At 37.9% G+C, this 17607-nt stretch overlaps 1 protein-coding gene across 1 annotated transcript in view; it reads left to right on the plus strand.

Moving 5' to 3' along the window:
- CCDC170 (coiled-coil domain containing 170) overlaps positions 1 to 17607 on the plus strand; it is a 112324-nt gene that overhangs the window by 79004 nt on the left and 15713 nt on the right. Inside the window, 2 exon segments of the mRNA XM_043963117.1 lie at positions 1076 to 1249; positions 9349 to 9591. Of these exon segments, the coding sequence (XP_043819052.1) occupies positions 1076 to 1249; positions 9349 to 9591 (417 nt within the window).

Raw genomic sequence — 17607 nt, forward strand, 5'->3', positions numbered from 1 at the left:
TGTCATAGTCATTGTCTATGGCAACTCTCTGAATGCCAATGTCCTGTCCAAGTGCTGTGTTTATTCATCTTCTGAGCAATGGATCCAATATGTAAACAAAGCAGTTTATATGGTAAGGCTCCACTTATCCAAGGGTGAGACTTCCAGCAATAACAACTTTCCAGAATAACCAAGACCTAGAAATAAGCATAAAGGGACACTAAAGGGACTGAAACAGCTATCACAAAAACCATACATTAAAATCAATGTCCCTTGTGCCTTCACTTAAAGACTATTGACTCTGTTTTACATATGTATACATGAATTTGGTCCAGAACTATTATTTCATCAATATGAGGAGTCCCCATTTGGAAACTCCCTCAAGACTCTCAGTTAATGCTGATTGGCTACTGTAGTTTTAGAGACATTCTAGTCTCTAAAATTGAGGATAATGAGAGGCTAAATATGAGTTGTCCCCATCACATGCCTAGTGACAGAATTTGTGCCTCAGGTATCCTTGACTCCAACTCTGTCCCTTTATCTACTATCTCACTCTGTCTCTGTGTCTGTTGTCTCTGTCTCTGTCTTTTTCATCTCTCTCTCTCTCTCTTTCTCTCTCTGTCATCCTTCTCTCTGACTTCCTCTCCCATCCTTCCCCCTCTTTCTCCCCAGTCCTTCCCTCTCCCTCTCTCTCTGTTCTCTTCATCTTTCTGTTCTCTGTCTCTCTCTCCCTTCCTCTGTATATATGTATATATGTGTATATATGATATAATACATACCACTCCAGACTGTTCATGTTTTTCCTCATCCTTATTACATAGCTGGAATACTCTGATATTCCTACAAAAATAAGTGCAAATATAGATTTACTGTAGCTGTCTCAGCTTTTAAAACAAAACATATATATCAATCATTTGTTTCCAATCTGTTGGTTCCTTATTGAAAATATTAATATTGAAGTGTTCTGCTTAATCTAGGCATCAAAAAGTAGCTAGCAGTTAGTTCCTTGCTTGAGAGTAAGAGAAAAGTCCAACAAATTCAATTCACCTATTAACTGTGTTTTCTATATCAATTTCATTTTTGTTTTGGGGTTTAGTATCTTAAATTTGTGGATCAGCTTTCAGAGAAGATGAAGCTAGACCAGATGGCTGCTGAACTTGGCTTTGACATGCGGCTGGATGCCGTTTTAGCTCGTGCAGAGCAGCTGGTCCGTCTTGAGAGCAATGCGGTTATTGAAAACAAGACCATGGCCCATAGCTTACAGAGGAAGGTAAGAATGTGGCCTGTCTCAACCTTGCTGAAAAAAGTTAATTTCTGGGGAATCTCAAATGTTGTAAGAAAAAACCCCACTAACTCCACATTTATCAGTAATTATTGATCATTTGGCTGAGATATACTTCTTTACTACTTCTAGGTATCTATGGTGTCATCTGTATAAATTCTCTATTGATAGACTGGAAATCCTTCACATCTGTGTAAAAGTGGAGCATTCTGGCTCTTGAAACTTCGATATACTTAATTTTCCTTTTGTAGTGCCCATGGGATGACAGGGGTTTGGATATAGTGGTTGAGTGCAAAGTTACCTAATTTCCTATAACTAGCTGGCTTCAGGTCATGCTTTCCAACCCATCCAACTATCCATTCATCCATGTATCCCTCTATTCATTCATCCATACTTGGCATCTTATCATCTTTCCTACTACCATTCACATTGATAGGCTTTTCCTGCTGTCCTACTACTTCTTCTTTTGGAAAGAGCAATCAAATGAATACTACCATTGTTTTTGGAAAAGGTAAAATAGTTATATCTCTATAATTATAGTTCCATGTCTACTCACCATTCCTGTGACCAAAGCCCCCTTCCACCTTAAAAGTTTTATATCCTCTATTAGAATGTAGACAGCATTTGTATCCTCAGTGCTCAGCATTGTACCTGGCAAATGAGCACTTAATAAATGCTTTTTCATTCATTCAATCAAATATGACTTCCTACTTTGATGTAAAACCATTCTTTTACACTTTTACCCTTTGTAACCACATGTCATCCTCGGTGAACAGCCCATTAGTCCTATACTTGAAGCCATGGGTCAAAAAATGCAAACCCTATTTCAGACACCATCTTCTTAACCAACTGCTGATTTCTCAAATCTGCCTTTTAACACGAATGAAAACACTACCTGTGTTCCTAAGGGGTCCTAAGCACCATCCCGAACTTGAAGTCTTACTCAAGACTTCACAATCCCTAGTAATGTTTTGTGGATTCCTTTTGGCAACCTCATTTGTTCTTGCGTAAAACATAGAAGTGGTTAGAAGTAATCAGGTGAAGTGGGTGATAGGTATTCAATGGGCTTCATAAATTGCTGTGGCAAAAGAAAAAAATCATCACCTGCTGCCCAGTATGCTGGTGATGAGCCTCTCCCCAATTAGTGACGCTAGTTCGTGGATGGTAGACACTTAGTCTAGTAAGAGGCTTGTGTTGGAAATCTTCCCAGCTTTGTAGGGTTTGTCAGAACTTGTTTTCCCTTGGCTTCCTTACCATGATGAAACATCAGAGCAAGAATTTAGTGGGATTGCTAATTTTGTTTTAAAAATTCTAAAATGTAATTTCTCATCTTAAATATAGAAGGGTGGTGATTATGTTAGTACAGAATGAAGAAAGGCTGCCCTTTCATTCAGACATGAAAAGAAGAATGGGAGGAAACCATGGTGTTTATTTTTTTCAAAAGAAATAGGGAAATATGGTTGAGTACTGGGAAACTATATACTAGCACCTTTTCTATACCACAATCATTGTAACTTTAGAGATATTTTATACAACAAATTCACTTACATGAGGAAGGGAAAATTGGGTTACATTTTCTTCCCAGGTTCTACCCAAATAATACATCTTTCTCTATACTAGCATCCATTCTTTTTTGCTTAGATCTCAATTAAGGAGATGAGGACCATTAGCTATAATGATAATAATAATATCTAAAATTTTATAGAGCATTTAAGATTTATAAAGCACTTTACTTACATTAGCTCATTTGATCCTCATGATAACCCTGTGATGAAAGTACTCCAGGTTTCATTATTCCCGTATTTTAAGGACATAGGGTACTTGAACTACTATGATAGGATATGATATGATATGATATATGATATGATATAATATGATAATTTGCTATAGAATGGAATACTGTATAAAAAGGTCATACATACAAGTTTAGTTAGTGAAGTATTAAAAGGATTCTGATGATCACTACTTCCTTTTACAGCCTAGTAAAATATTGAAAAAATCTTACTATGAATAAGTTTCCCCTATGAGGCAGGTTCCTGGCACAGATCCTGAATCACAATGAGCCTCTCCTCGTAACTTTAAAGTATAATAACCTCTATAAGGTACTTAGAAGAAGTAAGGAAAACATTTGAAATTCACATTTTAGTGAATTTTTCATGCCTTCAACTATATATGTATATTTTACAAATGTAGGGAGTACTATTTCCAACTGCTAACTTTGAATGTCAATGTCTCCAGCACATGGATACCTCCGTTGTGAATAGAATAGAGTTGAATAGAATTATGCTTAGAGTATCATTATATATTATTCAGTGTCACATACTTTCAGCATGAACTCTATACTTCATAAACACACTAGTGATTAAGTTTAAAATTTGAAATTACAATATTTTTTTCTTCAATAAATCAAGACACATTTTCTAATGAGCATTTGCTGTTTGCCAGACACTGTGCTAAGTACTGGGGATACAAAGAAAGGTAAAACCTGCTCTCAGGGAACTCACATTCTAGGGGACTGTGATATGCAAACAATGCAAAAAAATTATATACATGCAAGTTACATAGAGGGTAAATCAGAGGTAATCTCAGAAAGGTAGTCCCTGCCCCCAAGGAGCTTATTATTATTTTTTTTGCAAAGCAATTGGAATTAAATGACTTGCCCAGGGTCACACAGCTAGTGTCAAGTGTCTGAGGTCGGATTTGAACTCAGGTCCTCCTGAATCCAGGGTTGGTACTTTATCTACTGTGCCACCTAGCTGCCCCAGAGGTAATCTCAGAAGGAAAACAATGACACTGAATTCCTCTTTTTTCTTAATGATTACATTTTCTTTAGAAGTAACCAAAATTTCATTAACTCAAATGAATGAATCCAAAATTCATTAATTTCAGTTGCAAATGATATGAATTGTTTTTGATATTTTTTTATGGGAGAGGGAGAGAACACAGTCTGTAAAATGTTGTAAGCCAACAAATTAAATGACGGTCAGAGCCCCTTAGAGCTCCATAAGTGGTGCTCTCATAAACCTTTAGGAATAGTGTCAAGAAAGATAAAGGGGGCAGCTAGATGGCACAGTGGATAGAGCACCAGCCCTGGAGTCAGGAGTACCTGAGTTCAAATCCGGCCTCAGACACTTAACACACTTACCAGCTGTGTGACCCTGGGCAAGTCACTTAACCCCAATTGCCTCACTAAAAAAAAAAAAAAAAGAAAAAAAAAAAGAAAGATAAAGCCCAGAATGAGCTGAGGATGGTGAAAAAATATTAGGGAAGATCAAAAGGACTTTAAAAGTTATTTTTAGATTAAGAAGAGGAAGAAGAAAGGATAGGTCCCTTGGGGGAGGTTTACATTACAGAAAAGAGGAAGTAACCATTCTCTGTCGAAGAGAATGATCCCCAGACTGAAAAGGGTAGAACAAAACAAGTTTTAGAGCCAAAGATAGGTGGGGTGATAGTAAGTGTCTACTTACTCTCAATGAGTTCAGATCTCTTAACCTGGATGAATTACACCTTGGGATGCTGGAAAACAAAATAAAACAAAGCAAAACTAAGAGGTGTTATTGTTGAACCAGCTATTAGTGATCCCTTGAAGAAGCCCTATATTTGAGGAATCATGGAAAGTAGGAGAGGTGCCAGAAGACAGGACAGGCGAAAGGAGTATTTTTTGAAAGGAAAAGTACACGGTGCAAACCATAGGCTGGTGAGCTTTATGTTGATCATAGCAAAATTCTGATATAAATTGTTAGTGGATCATGTGCTTTTAGGAAAGGAAGTGATGACTAGGACTCATCATTTTTTAACCCAAACCTGCCCATCTTCCCAACTTCTCCATTCCTGTTGTTGGCACCATTATTAATCACATTCACAAGCCTGAATTCTCCTTGATTCTTCACAGTTATGTGGAACAGTAGATAGAGCTCCAGTTCAGCAAGACCTGAGTTCAAATCCGATCATAGACACTTAGTAGCTTATACTGACCCTGAAAAAGTCATTTAATCCCTGTTTCAGCTTTTACATCTGTAAAATGGGGATAATAATAGCATCTACTTCCCAGGATTGTCATAAGGATTAAATGAGATAATTGTCCAGTGCTTAGCACAGCGCTATGTAAATGTTAGTTGTTATTACCTATATATCAAACAAAAGCTAGTCCTATTGATTTTACCTCCATAAGGTCTCTTACACACATCCCTTTTTTTTCTACTCATAAGGCCAGTACCCCAATTCAGGTCCTTATCATCTCTTGCCTGGGCTATTTAAGTAGCTTCCTAATTGGACTTGCTGCCCTATCTTTTCCCTCATCACTCAGCTGCCAAAGTGAATTTCTCAAAGCATGACTCTGACTATGTCATTTCCTTGCTCAAAAAGATCCAGAGGGGGCAGCTAGGTGGTACAGTGGATAAAGCACTGGCCCTGGATTCAGAAAGACCTGAGTTCAAATCTGTCCTCAGACACTTGACACTTACTAGCTGTGTGTCCCTGGGCAAGTCACTTCACCCTCATTGTCTGGCCAAAAACAAAACCAAAAAGGTGCAGAGTCTTTACATTGCCCCTAGAATAAAACATTTGCTATTTGACTTTTAAAGTTCTTTGCAACTTGGCTCCAGCCTACATTTCCAAGATTATTATACGATACTGCCCATTTACACCTCCAGTGGTCCAGTCAAACTGATCTTGCTGTTTCTTATATACGATGCTCTTTCATGTCTTTGCATTTCCACACTCTCTTCTCACCTATACTTCATATCTTAGCACAGGTATTGCCCCCTAATTGGGTTCTTCTTTGATATCTCTTATTATTAGTGCCTCTTCCTCAATACTACCTTGCATCTATTTATTCATCCATTTATTCATCCATTTATTTATTTATTCATTTATTTATTTATTTACTCATTCATTTATTTATTTGCTTACTTATCAATCTGTCTATTTGTCTGTCTATCTATCTATTTATCTATCTACCTATCTATCTATTATGGGGCAATGGGGGTTAAGTGACTTTCCCAGGGTTACACCACTAGTGTCAAGTGTCTGAGGTTGAATTTGAACTCAGGTCCTTCTGAATCCAGGGATGGTGCTTTATCCACTGCGCCACCTAGCTGCCCCCCTTGTATTTATTTTTAAAGGCATTTTGTATATAGATATTTACTCCCCCCCACAACACATGTGTGTATACACACATATATACAGACATGCATGCTCATAAGAAACACATGTATCTATACAATGTATGTTATATGTGTGTATATGGACATATACACACTGTGTATACAACACATATAAACAATGTATACACATACAACTATATACACAATACAGACATATGTGCACATGGATACATATGTATATATGTAGCCACACAATGCAGAATATGCATACACACACACACACACACACACACACACACACACACACATATATATATATATATATATATATATATATATATATATATATATATATATATATATATATATATATGGACACACAGCCACAATGTATACATACATACAAATATGTATACTGGTATGTTGACACTCCCCTCCCCCCCTCCCCATAGAGGGCAGGGAAAAATCAGGGACTGTATCATTTCTGTGTTAATATTCTCATTGCCTTATACATTGCTTGGTATGTGATAGGTGCTTAATAAATATCTCCTCATTATTTCATTCTGTCTTCTTGGTTTTATTTATGCCACAGTCTCTTGGTTCTCCTATAATGTCTCCGCCACTTCTAATCAGTCTACTTTCTTGGTTCCTCATCCCCTTCCCTAAACCATAATTTAGTCGCTCCCCAAGATTCTGCCCTTGGCTCTATCCTTGGCTCTCTTTATTCTCTGTTTCATTTCCCAGCACTAAGGAGAGTACCTAGAACATAGTAGACAAGTAATAAATACTTGTTGGTTGGTTGATTTACCTTGGCAAGTTTATCAACTTTTAAGGGCTCAACTACTATCTCTGCTCAGATGATGCCCTTAATCCTTACCTCTCTCAAATTTGAGGCCTTTAACTCCGATGGGCCATCTTTATCCATACATCCCATTGTTATCTCAAATTCAACATATCCAAAATTGTACCATATTTTCCTCTTAAACACTCTGTTCCCCCCCCTTCACTTGATTTTCTGTCAGTCACTCTACCTGCTTTGGAATTGTGAAGTTGTCTTTTGCTTCATTACTCTTCTTCATCTCTTATATCTAATCAGTCATTAAGTGCTGTTTGATTCCCTCTCAAAACATATCTAAAAGGATTCTCCCCGTTTTATTTACATAACACCTTTGTGTGGGTCTTTTTTCCCCTATCTACTTGGACTACTGTAATAACTTTTTGGGGGGGGGCAGGGCAATGAGGGTTAAGTGACTTGCCCAGAGTCACACAGCTAGTAAGTGTCAAGTATCTCAGGCTGGATTTGAACTCAGGTCTTCCTGAATCCAGGGTAGGTGCTTTATCCACTGAGCCACCTAGCTGCCCCCATACTAACTTTCTAATGGGTTTTCTCATATCTACTCTCTGCTAATCTTTCTAACGTATATAGATGTGGTCATGTCACTTCCCTGTCTAACAGTCTTCAGTGACTCTCTACAAGTTAAGTTCAGACTGTTTTGCCCATTGTTCAATGCCCTTCACAATCTGGCACCAATTTCCCTTTCCAGCATTATCTTTATCCTTTTATCCCTTTATCCCCATTGAACTTTTCAATGTAAGTCTCTTTGTTCACACTATTGCCCATACCTGGAATGTCCTCCTACCACTCTTAACTGGTTGAATTCTTGCTTATCCTTCAAAGCCCGATTCAAATTCTACTCCTCCATGAAGTCTTCCCTAATCTTCCTTCATTTGTAATAATTTTCCCTCTCAGGCAATGTTATAACTCAGTGTTGAAAAGGACATTATTGACCATTTAGTCCAATTCATAACTGAGCAAGCATCCTCTCTTCAACATATAACATTAAATGGTCACCCACTTGCATAAAGACCCTCTTCTTTTGCAGAGTTCTAATTCTTGAGAAAAGTTTTTCCCTTATAACTAGTCCAATGCTTGGCTTGTCAATTCCCACCCATTGCCTTTTGAACCAAGTTGGTCAAGTCTCAGTCTTTTCCCAGGTGAGAGTATGTTTAGATAGATATAGATCTGATCCGTGATTTCACTGAACATCTCCCGACTCCTGGCTTACTATTTTATCATTACATCATGCTGGATATTCATCTTAAAGAAGAAAAGATTTAGAAGTACTTGATAATTTCATCAAATGTTAGAAGGCCTGTCTTGTGGGAGAGGGCTTAGAGTTATTTTTTTCTGGTTCCACACAGAGCAAAACCAGGCTAAGAAAGAAGTTAGATCGAGCCAGATTTCAGATCAAAATAAAAAAACCTCCCAATATTTAGAACAGCTTGGAAATAGAATTAGGTTGCTCATAAAAGTAACAAGTGAGCCTTCTGTTGCTTTTCAAGGAGAGGGGAGATAGATGATCAAGCTTTTTACAGGGATTCACCTCTCTGTTGGGAGTGGGATTAAATGACTCCTCAGGTTCTTTTCAATTCTTAGGATTGATTCTTTGATTAAATGAAACCCAAGGCTTCTTAAAATAATTTCCCCAGCATTTCAGGTAAGAACAAGGTGATTTTAAAAAAGGTAATTTAAAAACATAATAACTCTAATTTTTGTAGCCAACTAAACCCAACACTTTGTGATTGAGATTAATCAGTGCAGAGTTGGCTGCTACTGGGTTTGCGGAGGATTGAGTCTTTCTGCGTCTTGTTATAGTCTGGCCTTGATGAATCCATTTTCGTAGTCTTAAATGCAATTTCACATTTTTATTATGATGCACCTAATGCTAGGGAGAATCAGAGTTGAAAGCCTGCCTCCTCTACACATTTTCTGTGGTTCTTTTGTCTAGGGCTTCGGTGCTCATGAAATTAATTCCTGGAAAAAATGAATAAAAAATCCAATCAGGGAAAGAAGTCCAATAACCTTTTTGGTCAGTACAAATGAGTCTTATTGAAATATAAAGATCAATGTGATGGCAGTAATTCACTTATATTTCCTGAGTGTTCAGTTATAAAGAAAATTCCCTGTCCCTCTTAAAACAGCTAAAGGCTCAGAAAGAAAGACTGGAGAGCCGAGAGCTACACATGAACCTTCTACGGCAGAAAGTAATTCAGCTGGAAGAAGAGAGGCAGGTTCGCACAGCCTTGGCCGTGGAGAAGGATGAGGCCAACCTTACCATCAGGAAACTGCAGAAGATGGTGGAGAGGTTGCAGAGGGACCTGAGAGTAGCCCGGGAATTGAACACCGAGCTCAAAGCCAAACTCTCAGATACCAATGAGCTCAAGGCAAGTGCCAAGCTTATGAATCTTTGTTAATATTTTGCTAGCCCCAGGAAAAGCGTGTGTCTGCCCAAAGTTCACATGAGACACTAAGTGGCAAAGTGGATACTCATCATTATATCAATAGCTATTGCTTATATATCACTTTAAGATTTTAAAGCACTTTACAAATATTATCTCTGATCCTCACAACAACCTGGGGAGGTAGGTATTATTATCCCCATTTTTTAGATGAAAATACTGAGACACACAGAAGGTGAGTGACTTATTTACACACATCTAGTATGTATCTGAGGCAGGATTTGAACTCAGGTCTTTCTAACTCCTTATCCAGCATTCTGTCCACTGTGTCATGTGATTTGTAGTCTTAGAGAGTGACTAGGGCACTGAGAGGTTAAGGGACTTGTTCAGGGTCACCTAGCCAGGATATTTCAGAGAGTCGGGACTTGAACACCCTGATCTTCCTGGCTCACAGTCCAGTTCTTTATCCACAACACCGTTCCTTCTCTCATGGCGTATACTTGTTGGCAATATACAATTAGGCAAAAACTAACGTGCTACAATGGTATTGCAGATAGAAAAAAACTCACTTCTGACTAGAGAAATCAGTGATGGCAAGTCTGAGAAAATGAACATAGTTCTTCATTGAGAAGGGTCAGTCACTATAGGAACAACATTTAGCAAAGTCCCTTTGTGTATGTGGAATCATGCAGGTATACTGCTTCCTGTCCCCACCATTGTTAATTGGTTCCATTGAAAATGGCATTAGGTGAAATAGTGTTGCAGAGGGCTGATAGTCCAATAGGAAAAGAGTTGAGGGAAGTGATAGGCTAGCCCTCTAGGTAGGGAATGTCCTTAGCTGGAGGTTCAGATAGAAGCTGGGGTTGACCTGAGCTGATGTCACATGGCCTAATGATGTTATAGTATGACTTGGTCCATAGCACATTATAGAGAGATCCTGCCATAAAAATTTAATGATGTGCTTATGAGATAATGTCTTAATGTCATGCCTATAATAGATACAGTTAGGAATCTGCAGGGTACTGGAAATGTGTTTACTATAATCAAGGTCTTTCTGATGTAAAAGAAATGGAAACAAAAATATACATGGACATGAGTAAAATATTTAAAGCATCTCACACATTCGTGCCACTGTAATTGGTATATGTTATAGCATACATATATCCAACTCAAATATATATATCATTCAGCTATATAAAGCATCAAGTGTTACTTTGTGCTAGGCACTGTGCTAAGCACTAGAGATATAAATAAAAAGAAGCAAAGCAATCTTTAACTTCAAGAAGCTTGCATTCTAATGTGGGAAGACTGAGGAGCTGGAGAGTGGGGGTTGGAATTATACATGAGGTAGTGAGGTTGAGGAAGGGTTTGTGGTGTAAGCCTGGAACCAAAGATGAGGTCAGAGCTAGATGATCAAAGCCCAGGGTGGCTCTATGGACAGTCCATTTTCAGGTAGGGAAGGAGTGAAGCTGGCCCCAGCTGAGTTGAGTATAGTCAACATGATTGGAGATGTTCTGGAAGTACTATTTACCTATGATATACAATATACCATAGTTATAAGGAGACCAGTTTTCAGGAACTTTGAGAGTCCTAGAATATCTACGAACCTGGAAATTGCCCCAAATTAAAAAAAAATATCTTTCACTACAAAACCAAACCAAACCAACCTAATTAAACAAGCACACCCCCAACATATAAACAAAAATAAAACAATTTCTGAGGATCTAGAAAGATTAAACACAATTCAGGAAAGCTTAAGACATGAAGATTATAATTGCTAAATTGTGACTGGTCAGTAAGCCCTTTTGAATGAAAAGTGTTTTGGTTGGATTGCAGTATTTTTAACAGGTGGTTTGGTAGAGGATTGTTTAAACAACCATTGACATTGCCACTGAAAGTATAGGTATTAGACGTCTTGAGTGTGTGTGTGTGTGTGTGTGTGTGTGTGTGTGTGTATGCGCATGCGTGTGTGTGCATGCATATATACAAACTAGTACTTCAACACTGTAGCTTTTGCACATTGATCTTACAGGCCAAATGTGGTGGTTCTTAAATGCTTATCATGGATGAAAATAGATTGTTGTAGAATTTCTGGCAAATCAAATACCTTTTTTTCTCCATTTTTTGTCCTTTAATTTTCATGTAATTTTCTCTTATTTTGTAAATGAATTTATATGTTAAACCATCTCATTGATTTAAAAAAAATACTAGATGCTAGAGCAGGTGATGGATTACTGGGAGCAACAAGAATAAATATTGGCTAAAGCACTTGAAAAACTCTCTTTGTCCTCTTGTTCTGGTGACTTTTATAATAGGTAATCTCAAATAAATGCTGATAATCAAAATCAGTGTCTTTATGTTATTTCTCATTTTCAGAGTCAATAGCTTATTTGAATAGGTGGGGTTACAGATATCCCATCTTTTATCGAGTGGTCTTCTCTAATGTCAAGGTGTTTTCTATTCTCTTCTCCATTACTACTTGCATATGGTATCTTCTCATATTTGTTGTGTCATTTTGGTTGTGTCCAACTCTTCGTGACCCCATTTAGGATGTTCTTGGCAGAGGTACTGGAATTGTTTTCCATTTCCTTCTCCAGCTCATTTTACAGATGAGGAAACTGAGGCAAACAGGGTTTAAAGCGACTTGCCCAGGGTCACACAGGTAGTAAGTATCTGATGCTGGAAGTAACACAATCTTGAAGGCACTATGGAATTCACTGTCAACATGTTTCAAAGGAGAAAGATATCCAGAAAAAGGAAAAAAAAACACCAATGAATGGAATTATTAACAAAAGTGGGAAAATCAACAATATTAGCTCATATGCCCAACTTCACACCTCAATAAGACATTGGAATATACAACCTGTTTTTCTTTTTCTTTTTCTTTTTTTTTTTTGCAGGGCAATGAGGGTTAAGTGACTTGCCCAGGGTCACACAGCTAGTAAGTGTCAAGTGTCTGAGGCCAGACTTGAACTCAGGTCCTCTTGAATCCAGGGCCGGTTCTCTATCCACTGGGCCACCAAGCTACCCTGCAACCTGTTTTTTAAATGTATGCTTGATAAAAATAATGCCTGAAGGGAGTAGGTAGGTTTTCAGAGGTGACTTCTATAGTCATGCAATTGACTGAAAAGTTGAGCAAATACAAGGTTCCACTTTAGTATTGTGTGTTGACTAAATTATAAAGTTCCATAACTTCTATAAGAACTTACTCTGATACTATTGGGTTTAGAGGTGATCTGAGCTCTTGAAGGTTATACCAATAGTTCATAAACTCTGATAAGTTATTTCATCCTGGAGAATATTCAAGAATGATTATGGCAACAAATGAAGTTTTTTTTTTGGAGGCGGGGAGACACAGTATAGACTAAGTATACAGAGGAGCATCATCGAGAGGTTGGCTACATAGTCATGAATTCTTTGGCTTTGGGAACTCCCTTTTCTGCCACCATCTCTGCTGCCTTTATGTCTAGTTCTTGCTTATCTACCTTGGGTGTGATTGAGGAGGTCTTTTTCCCTGTTGTCTTTTTCTGTTTTTAAAAAAGTATCAAATCATTTTTTGATAATTACTGCTTTATAATGTAGTTTAAAGTCCTGGTAATGCTAGGTCCTCCTCATTCATACATTCTTCATTAATATCCCTTAATATTCTTGACGTTTTGTTCTATCATATGAATTGTGTTATTATTTTATCTAATTCTATAAAGTATTTCCTTGGTAATTTGATAATTTTAGTGCTAAATTTGTAGATTAATTTAGGTAATCAAATATTTTTTTATTATTTTGTCATGGCCTAGCCAAGAACATATAATATCTTTCCAATTGTTTAGATCTTTTTTTGTCTAAATATTGTTCTGTAGCTTTCTAGCATTTATATTTAAATTTTATATGTGTCTTGGTAATTTAACTCCCAGAACTTATGTAGCTTATAGTTATATAGAATTTCTCTCTTTTTTTTTCTTTTTTTTTGCTGAGACTTTTGTTAGTATATAGAAATGTTGATGTCTTTTGTGGAAATAGTTTGTGCCCTACTACTTTACTGAAGTTATTGTCTTAATTATTTTCATTAATTCTCTAAGTTTTTCTATGTAAATTATCATCTTTTCGGCAAAGAGGAATGATTTTTGCCTCCATTTTGGCAATGCAAATTACCTCTCATCTTTCCGCCCTTTCCTCCCCTCATCTCCCCTCTCCCTCCTTCACCCTCCCTTGCCCTTCCCTGCCCTCCCCTTCTCTTCCCTTCCCATTTTTGACCACAGTCTATATTCAGACCAATAGGGCCTGGAGTTAACAGGGATCCATTGATGTTCATTGACTAGAGGGGTGACCTGGTCAGACCTACACTTTTGGAACAATTTATGTAACATAGGGATAAATCGAACTTTAAAGAAGCATGGTTAAAGAGAAATGGAACACTATATGTAGATAGAGCCAAACCCCAACTCTGAATTATGCCTACCACCTGCCTTTTCCATTGTAATGGTGAGTCAGCCAGGAGTTGATTAACCTAGTGAATTTCTTTAACCACCCCCCCCCCCAACTCCTGAAGTAGAAAGGTGGAAAAAGAGATTCAAGGCTAAACAGATCAATGGAATCTGGATGTCTTTGGAGGGAAAACCACTTCTTCCCCGGAAATTCTATTACCAGGTATGCCTCTCTATTCACAAGAAAGGCCATTTTGGCACACAAGGCATTGTGGACTCAGAAGGACCTGGTTAGCACCAGGTATAACTAACATAGCATCTCGAATCTCCTCGGGCTGCTCCACATGTCAGTCTTACAATCAACATGCTTTCTGTGCTAAAGCATATGGAGGGCGCCCTTTGGCATATACACCCTTTGAACATCTACAAATTGACTTTATTTCTATGCCCAAAGCAGGACAATATAAATTTTGCCTTGTTATTGTTGACCAGCTCACTCGATGGGTGGAGGCTTTTCCTGCCCCACAAGCAACTGCTGGCTTTGTGGCCAAAGCTCTCCTTAAAGAAATTGTTCCTTGCTTTGGGCCACCAGCATACATTGACTCTGATAGAGGTACACATTTTACAGATTCAATTTTCTCCCAGATTTATTCTTTCTTGGGGGTAACTCCTAGATTTCATACTCCTTACCACCCTCAAAGCTCAGGCCAAGTTGAATGTATGAATAAAGAGCTTAAGAGCATGATTGGCAAATTATGTACTGAAACCCATTTAAATTGGCCTGATGTTCTACCCTTGGCATTATTCTATCTGCGCAGTAGACCAAGAGGTGAACTCCACATATCTCCTTATGAGATGCTTTTTGGTCACCCTCCTATCCAAGCTAAAACTTTTTCCCCAGTCTATACATCACTGGTGGGAGGTGATACTTCTGTAGCTTCCAGGAACTACAAACTAGGCTATGTGAACTCGATGAAGCAAGAGTTGCTGTACAAGCTGGTCCTTTAGACTTTTCCTTGCATGATCTAAGTCCTGGAGACAATGTATATATTAAGAATTTTCAGTGGGCCAGTGGGACCCAGCCCATTTGGGAGGGACCTTTTCATGTATTATTGACAACTTCTACTGCTGTTAAAATTGGAGAAAAAGAATCTTGGATTCATTGTTCCCATGTGAAGCCTGCACCATTTGTGGGTAAAGTAATTTCAGATAAAATTCAACCAGCTGCTAAAGAGCAAAGAAACCAAACAGAGCACAGGGGTAATAGACAGTTCCAATTTGCAAGCATTATCACTCAATTGCAAACCCTGGGACTCAAACTCCGTAAGGTATCAGGAGATGGAAATTGTCTTTTCAGAGCCCTCGGAGACCAGTTAGAAGGTCATTCCAAAAACCATCTCAAACACAGACAAGAAACTGCTAATTATATGCTCAGTCCTAAAGAAGACTTTAGGTCTTTTATAGAAACAGATATTCCCTTTGAAGAATATGTTGCTGATTTGAAAAAAAGCTGGTACTTGTGCTGGGAATGACACCATTGTAGCCTTTGCCAAACATAACCAACTGAATGTAATCATTCACCAGTTGAATGAACCTCTATGGCAAATTTGTGGCACAGAAAAAGCCGATGCTAAAGAACTCCATATTTTCTACCATCATGGTCATTATGACAGCATTAGAAGAATCAATGATGATTCAGAAACCCCTGCCACTTTGGCATGCAGAGAATTGGGGAATCAGTTTAAAAAATGTGGTGTACCCCAAATTCTAGCATTATAAGCTTTTATCTTAAACAAGCTTTTCCTCCTACAGGTGAAGAACTTCTCCACCAAGAGCACATGGCACTATCTTCTAGAAAGGGTTATTGAACCTTATTGCTTGATTTATAAGGCAATTAATGAACATATTGAGTCTCGCTGATGTTTTATTTCCTTTTGATAAATTGTTTATCATTTCAAGTATCTGTTGTTGTCATTGTACTAGATAGAGAATTCATGGACAAGATGATGTGGTTTACTTGCTTAATGAAGATTCTGTAATAATGTTTAATAATATCAGCCATTTACATTCATTTATCATTTGTATGTCATTGTGACTGTATACTCTGGGCATGGTTTGGGATTATATATATATATTTCAAGTATTTCCTAAGTTATGCAGTATAGCATGCATTTTTACCATCAAATTGTCTTTGGTGAAATTAATACAAGATTTATGATTTATGGAAACTTACCATTTCAGATATTAATTGCTCTTACAATGAGCTTAATGGAGATGGTTCAACTCCACATTACAGGCCCTGGCGAGAATATATGTACAATGGGAGGAGAGACAGGTACATGTAAGATACCCTGATAGAGACTGAGAGAACAGCCAAATACATTCAGGAAGTCCATAGTTTGCTTATGAGAGCAGCTATGTAGAGCACAATTGCTGGACATAGTCCAGTTTCTTCCTCTCTCACTCCAAAAATGTTCTGTGTCATGTTAGCCCTAATGCATGCACCTGGTTTAACTTAACTTGGCTTCTTCACTCAATCTGGTGGCATGGTCAGAATCGATCTGCCTGAGGCCTACCACAATTATTAGATGTCTATGCACCATGAGATGTGGTATGGTAACCTTTCCATAACATTTTCAGGTGTCATCATGGACACATAACTAAATTTGGCCTTGATCCAGACATATAGAGGTAAAAAGTGCTAGTAATGTCATAACTATCTCAATTTTGTATTGCATATGGATATGAGTATCCTCCAAAGGGGGGACTCTAATATGCTGTGTGTGTGTGTGTATATATATATATATATATATATATATAAAGTTTAAACTTTTTTTGTATATTTTGAAGAACTTTCATTGTTTAATTTGAACATTTTTGGACAATGCTATGCTAAAGATTAATGAAAATCCAGCAGTTCCAGAGATAACCAGAATCCAGAGACAGCCAGAATCCAGACCAGAGTCCAGTTCCCCTGATGACATCTCAACCCTCCTTCAAAGACAAGATTTTAAGGACTTTAAATGGACATTTTTGTTTTTCTTTCTGTTACTATATACATCATCTGTAATATGTATTTTCCCTTTCCTATATTGTTATTAGTATATTGTTAGCATTGGTTATGATATTCTGTTATTTAAAAAAATTTATTTATTGTTTATTGTTCCATCAAGGAAACACCCCATGTTTCTTGACGAAACAAAGGGGGGGATGTAAATAATTAATTGTTATTTGAGGTTTTTATGCCTCAGCACCCACTGGCCTGGGGCTCTGTAAACTACATGGTGCTCTACCCACTGGTTGTAGCCATTGCCAGGGGCCTGGCAAAATTATAATGATTGGAAGCCTAGTGAGGGCAGTCATGTGACTGTCAGAGCGGCCATCCCATTGGCTGGGGGTGTGTGGGGGTTTCTAGGTTTGGGGGAGGAGAATTGGGCATTCGAGGTGGAAGCTGGAAAGCTACAGGCGTTCTGCTGCGTATTTTCAGCTGATTCCTGGGCGGTGGTATTTTTTCAGGTATTATAATTTCCCTTTCCCCATTTTATTTCCTTTCCCTTGATCCTACTGATCCTGTTTGTGT

Source organism: Dromiciops gliroides, chromosome 4, assembly GCF_019393635.1.
Source record: "Dromiciops gliroides isolate mDroGli1 chromosome 4, mDroGli1.pri, whole genome shotgun sequence".
Taxonomy (NCBI): Eukaryota; Metazoa; Chordata; class Mammalia; order Microbiotheria; family Microbiotheriidae; genus Dromiciops; species Dromiciops gliroides.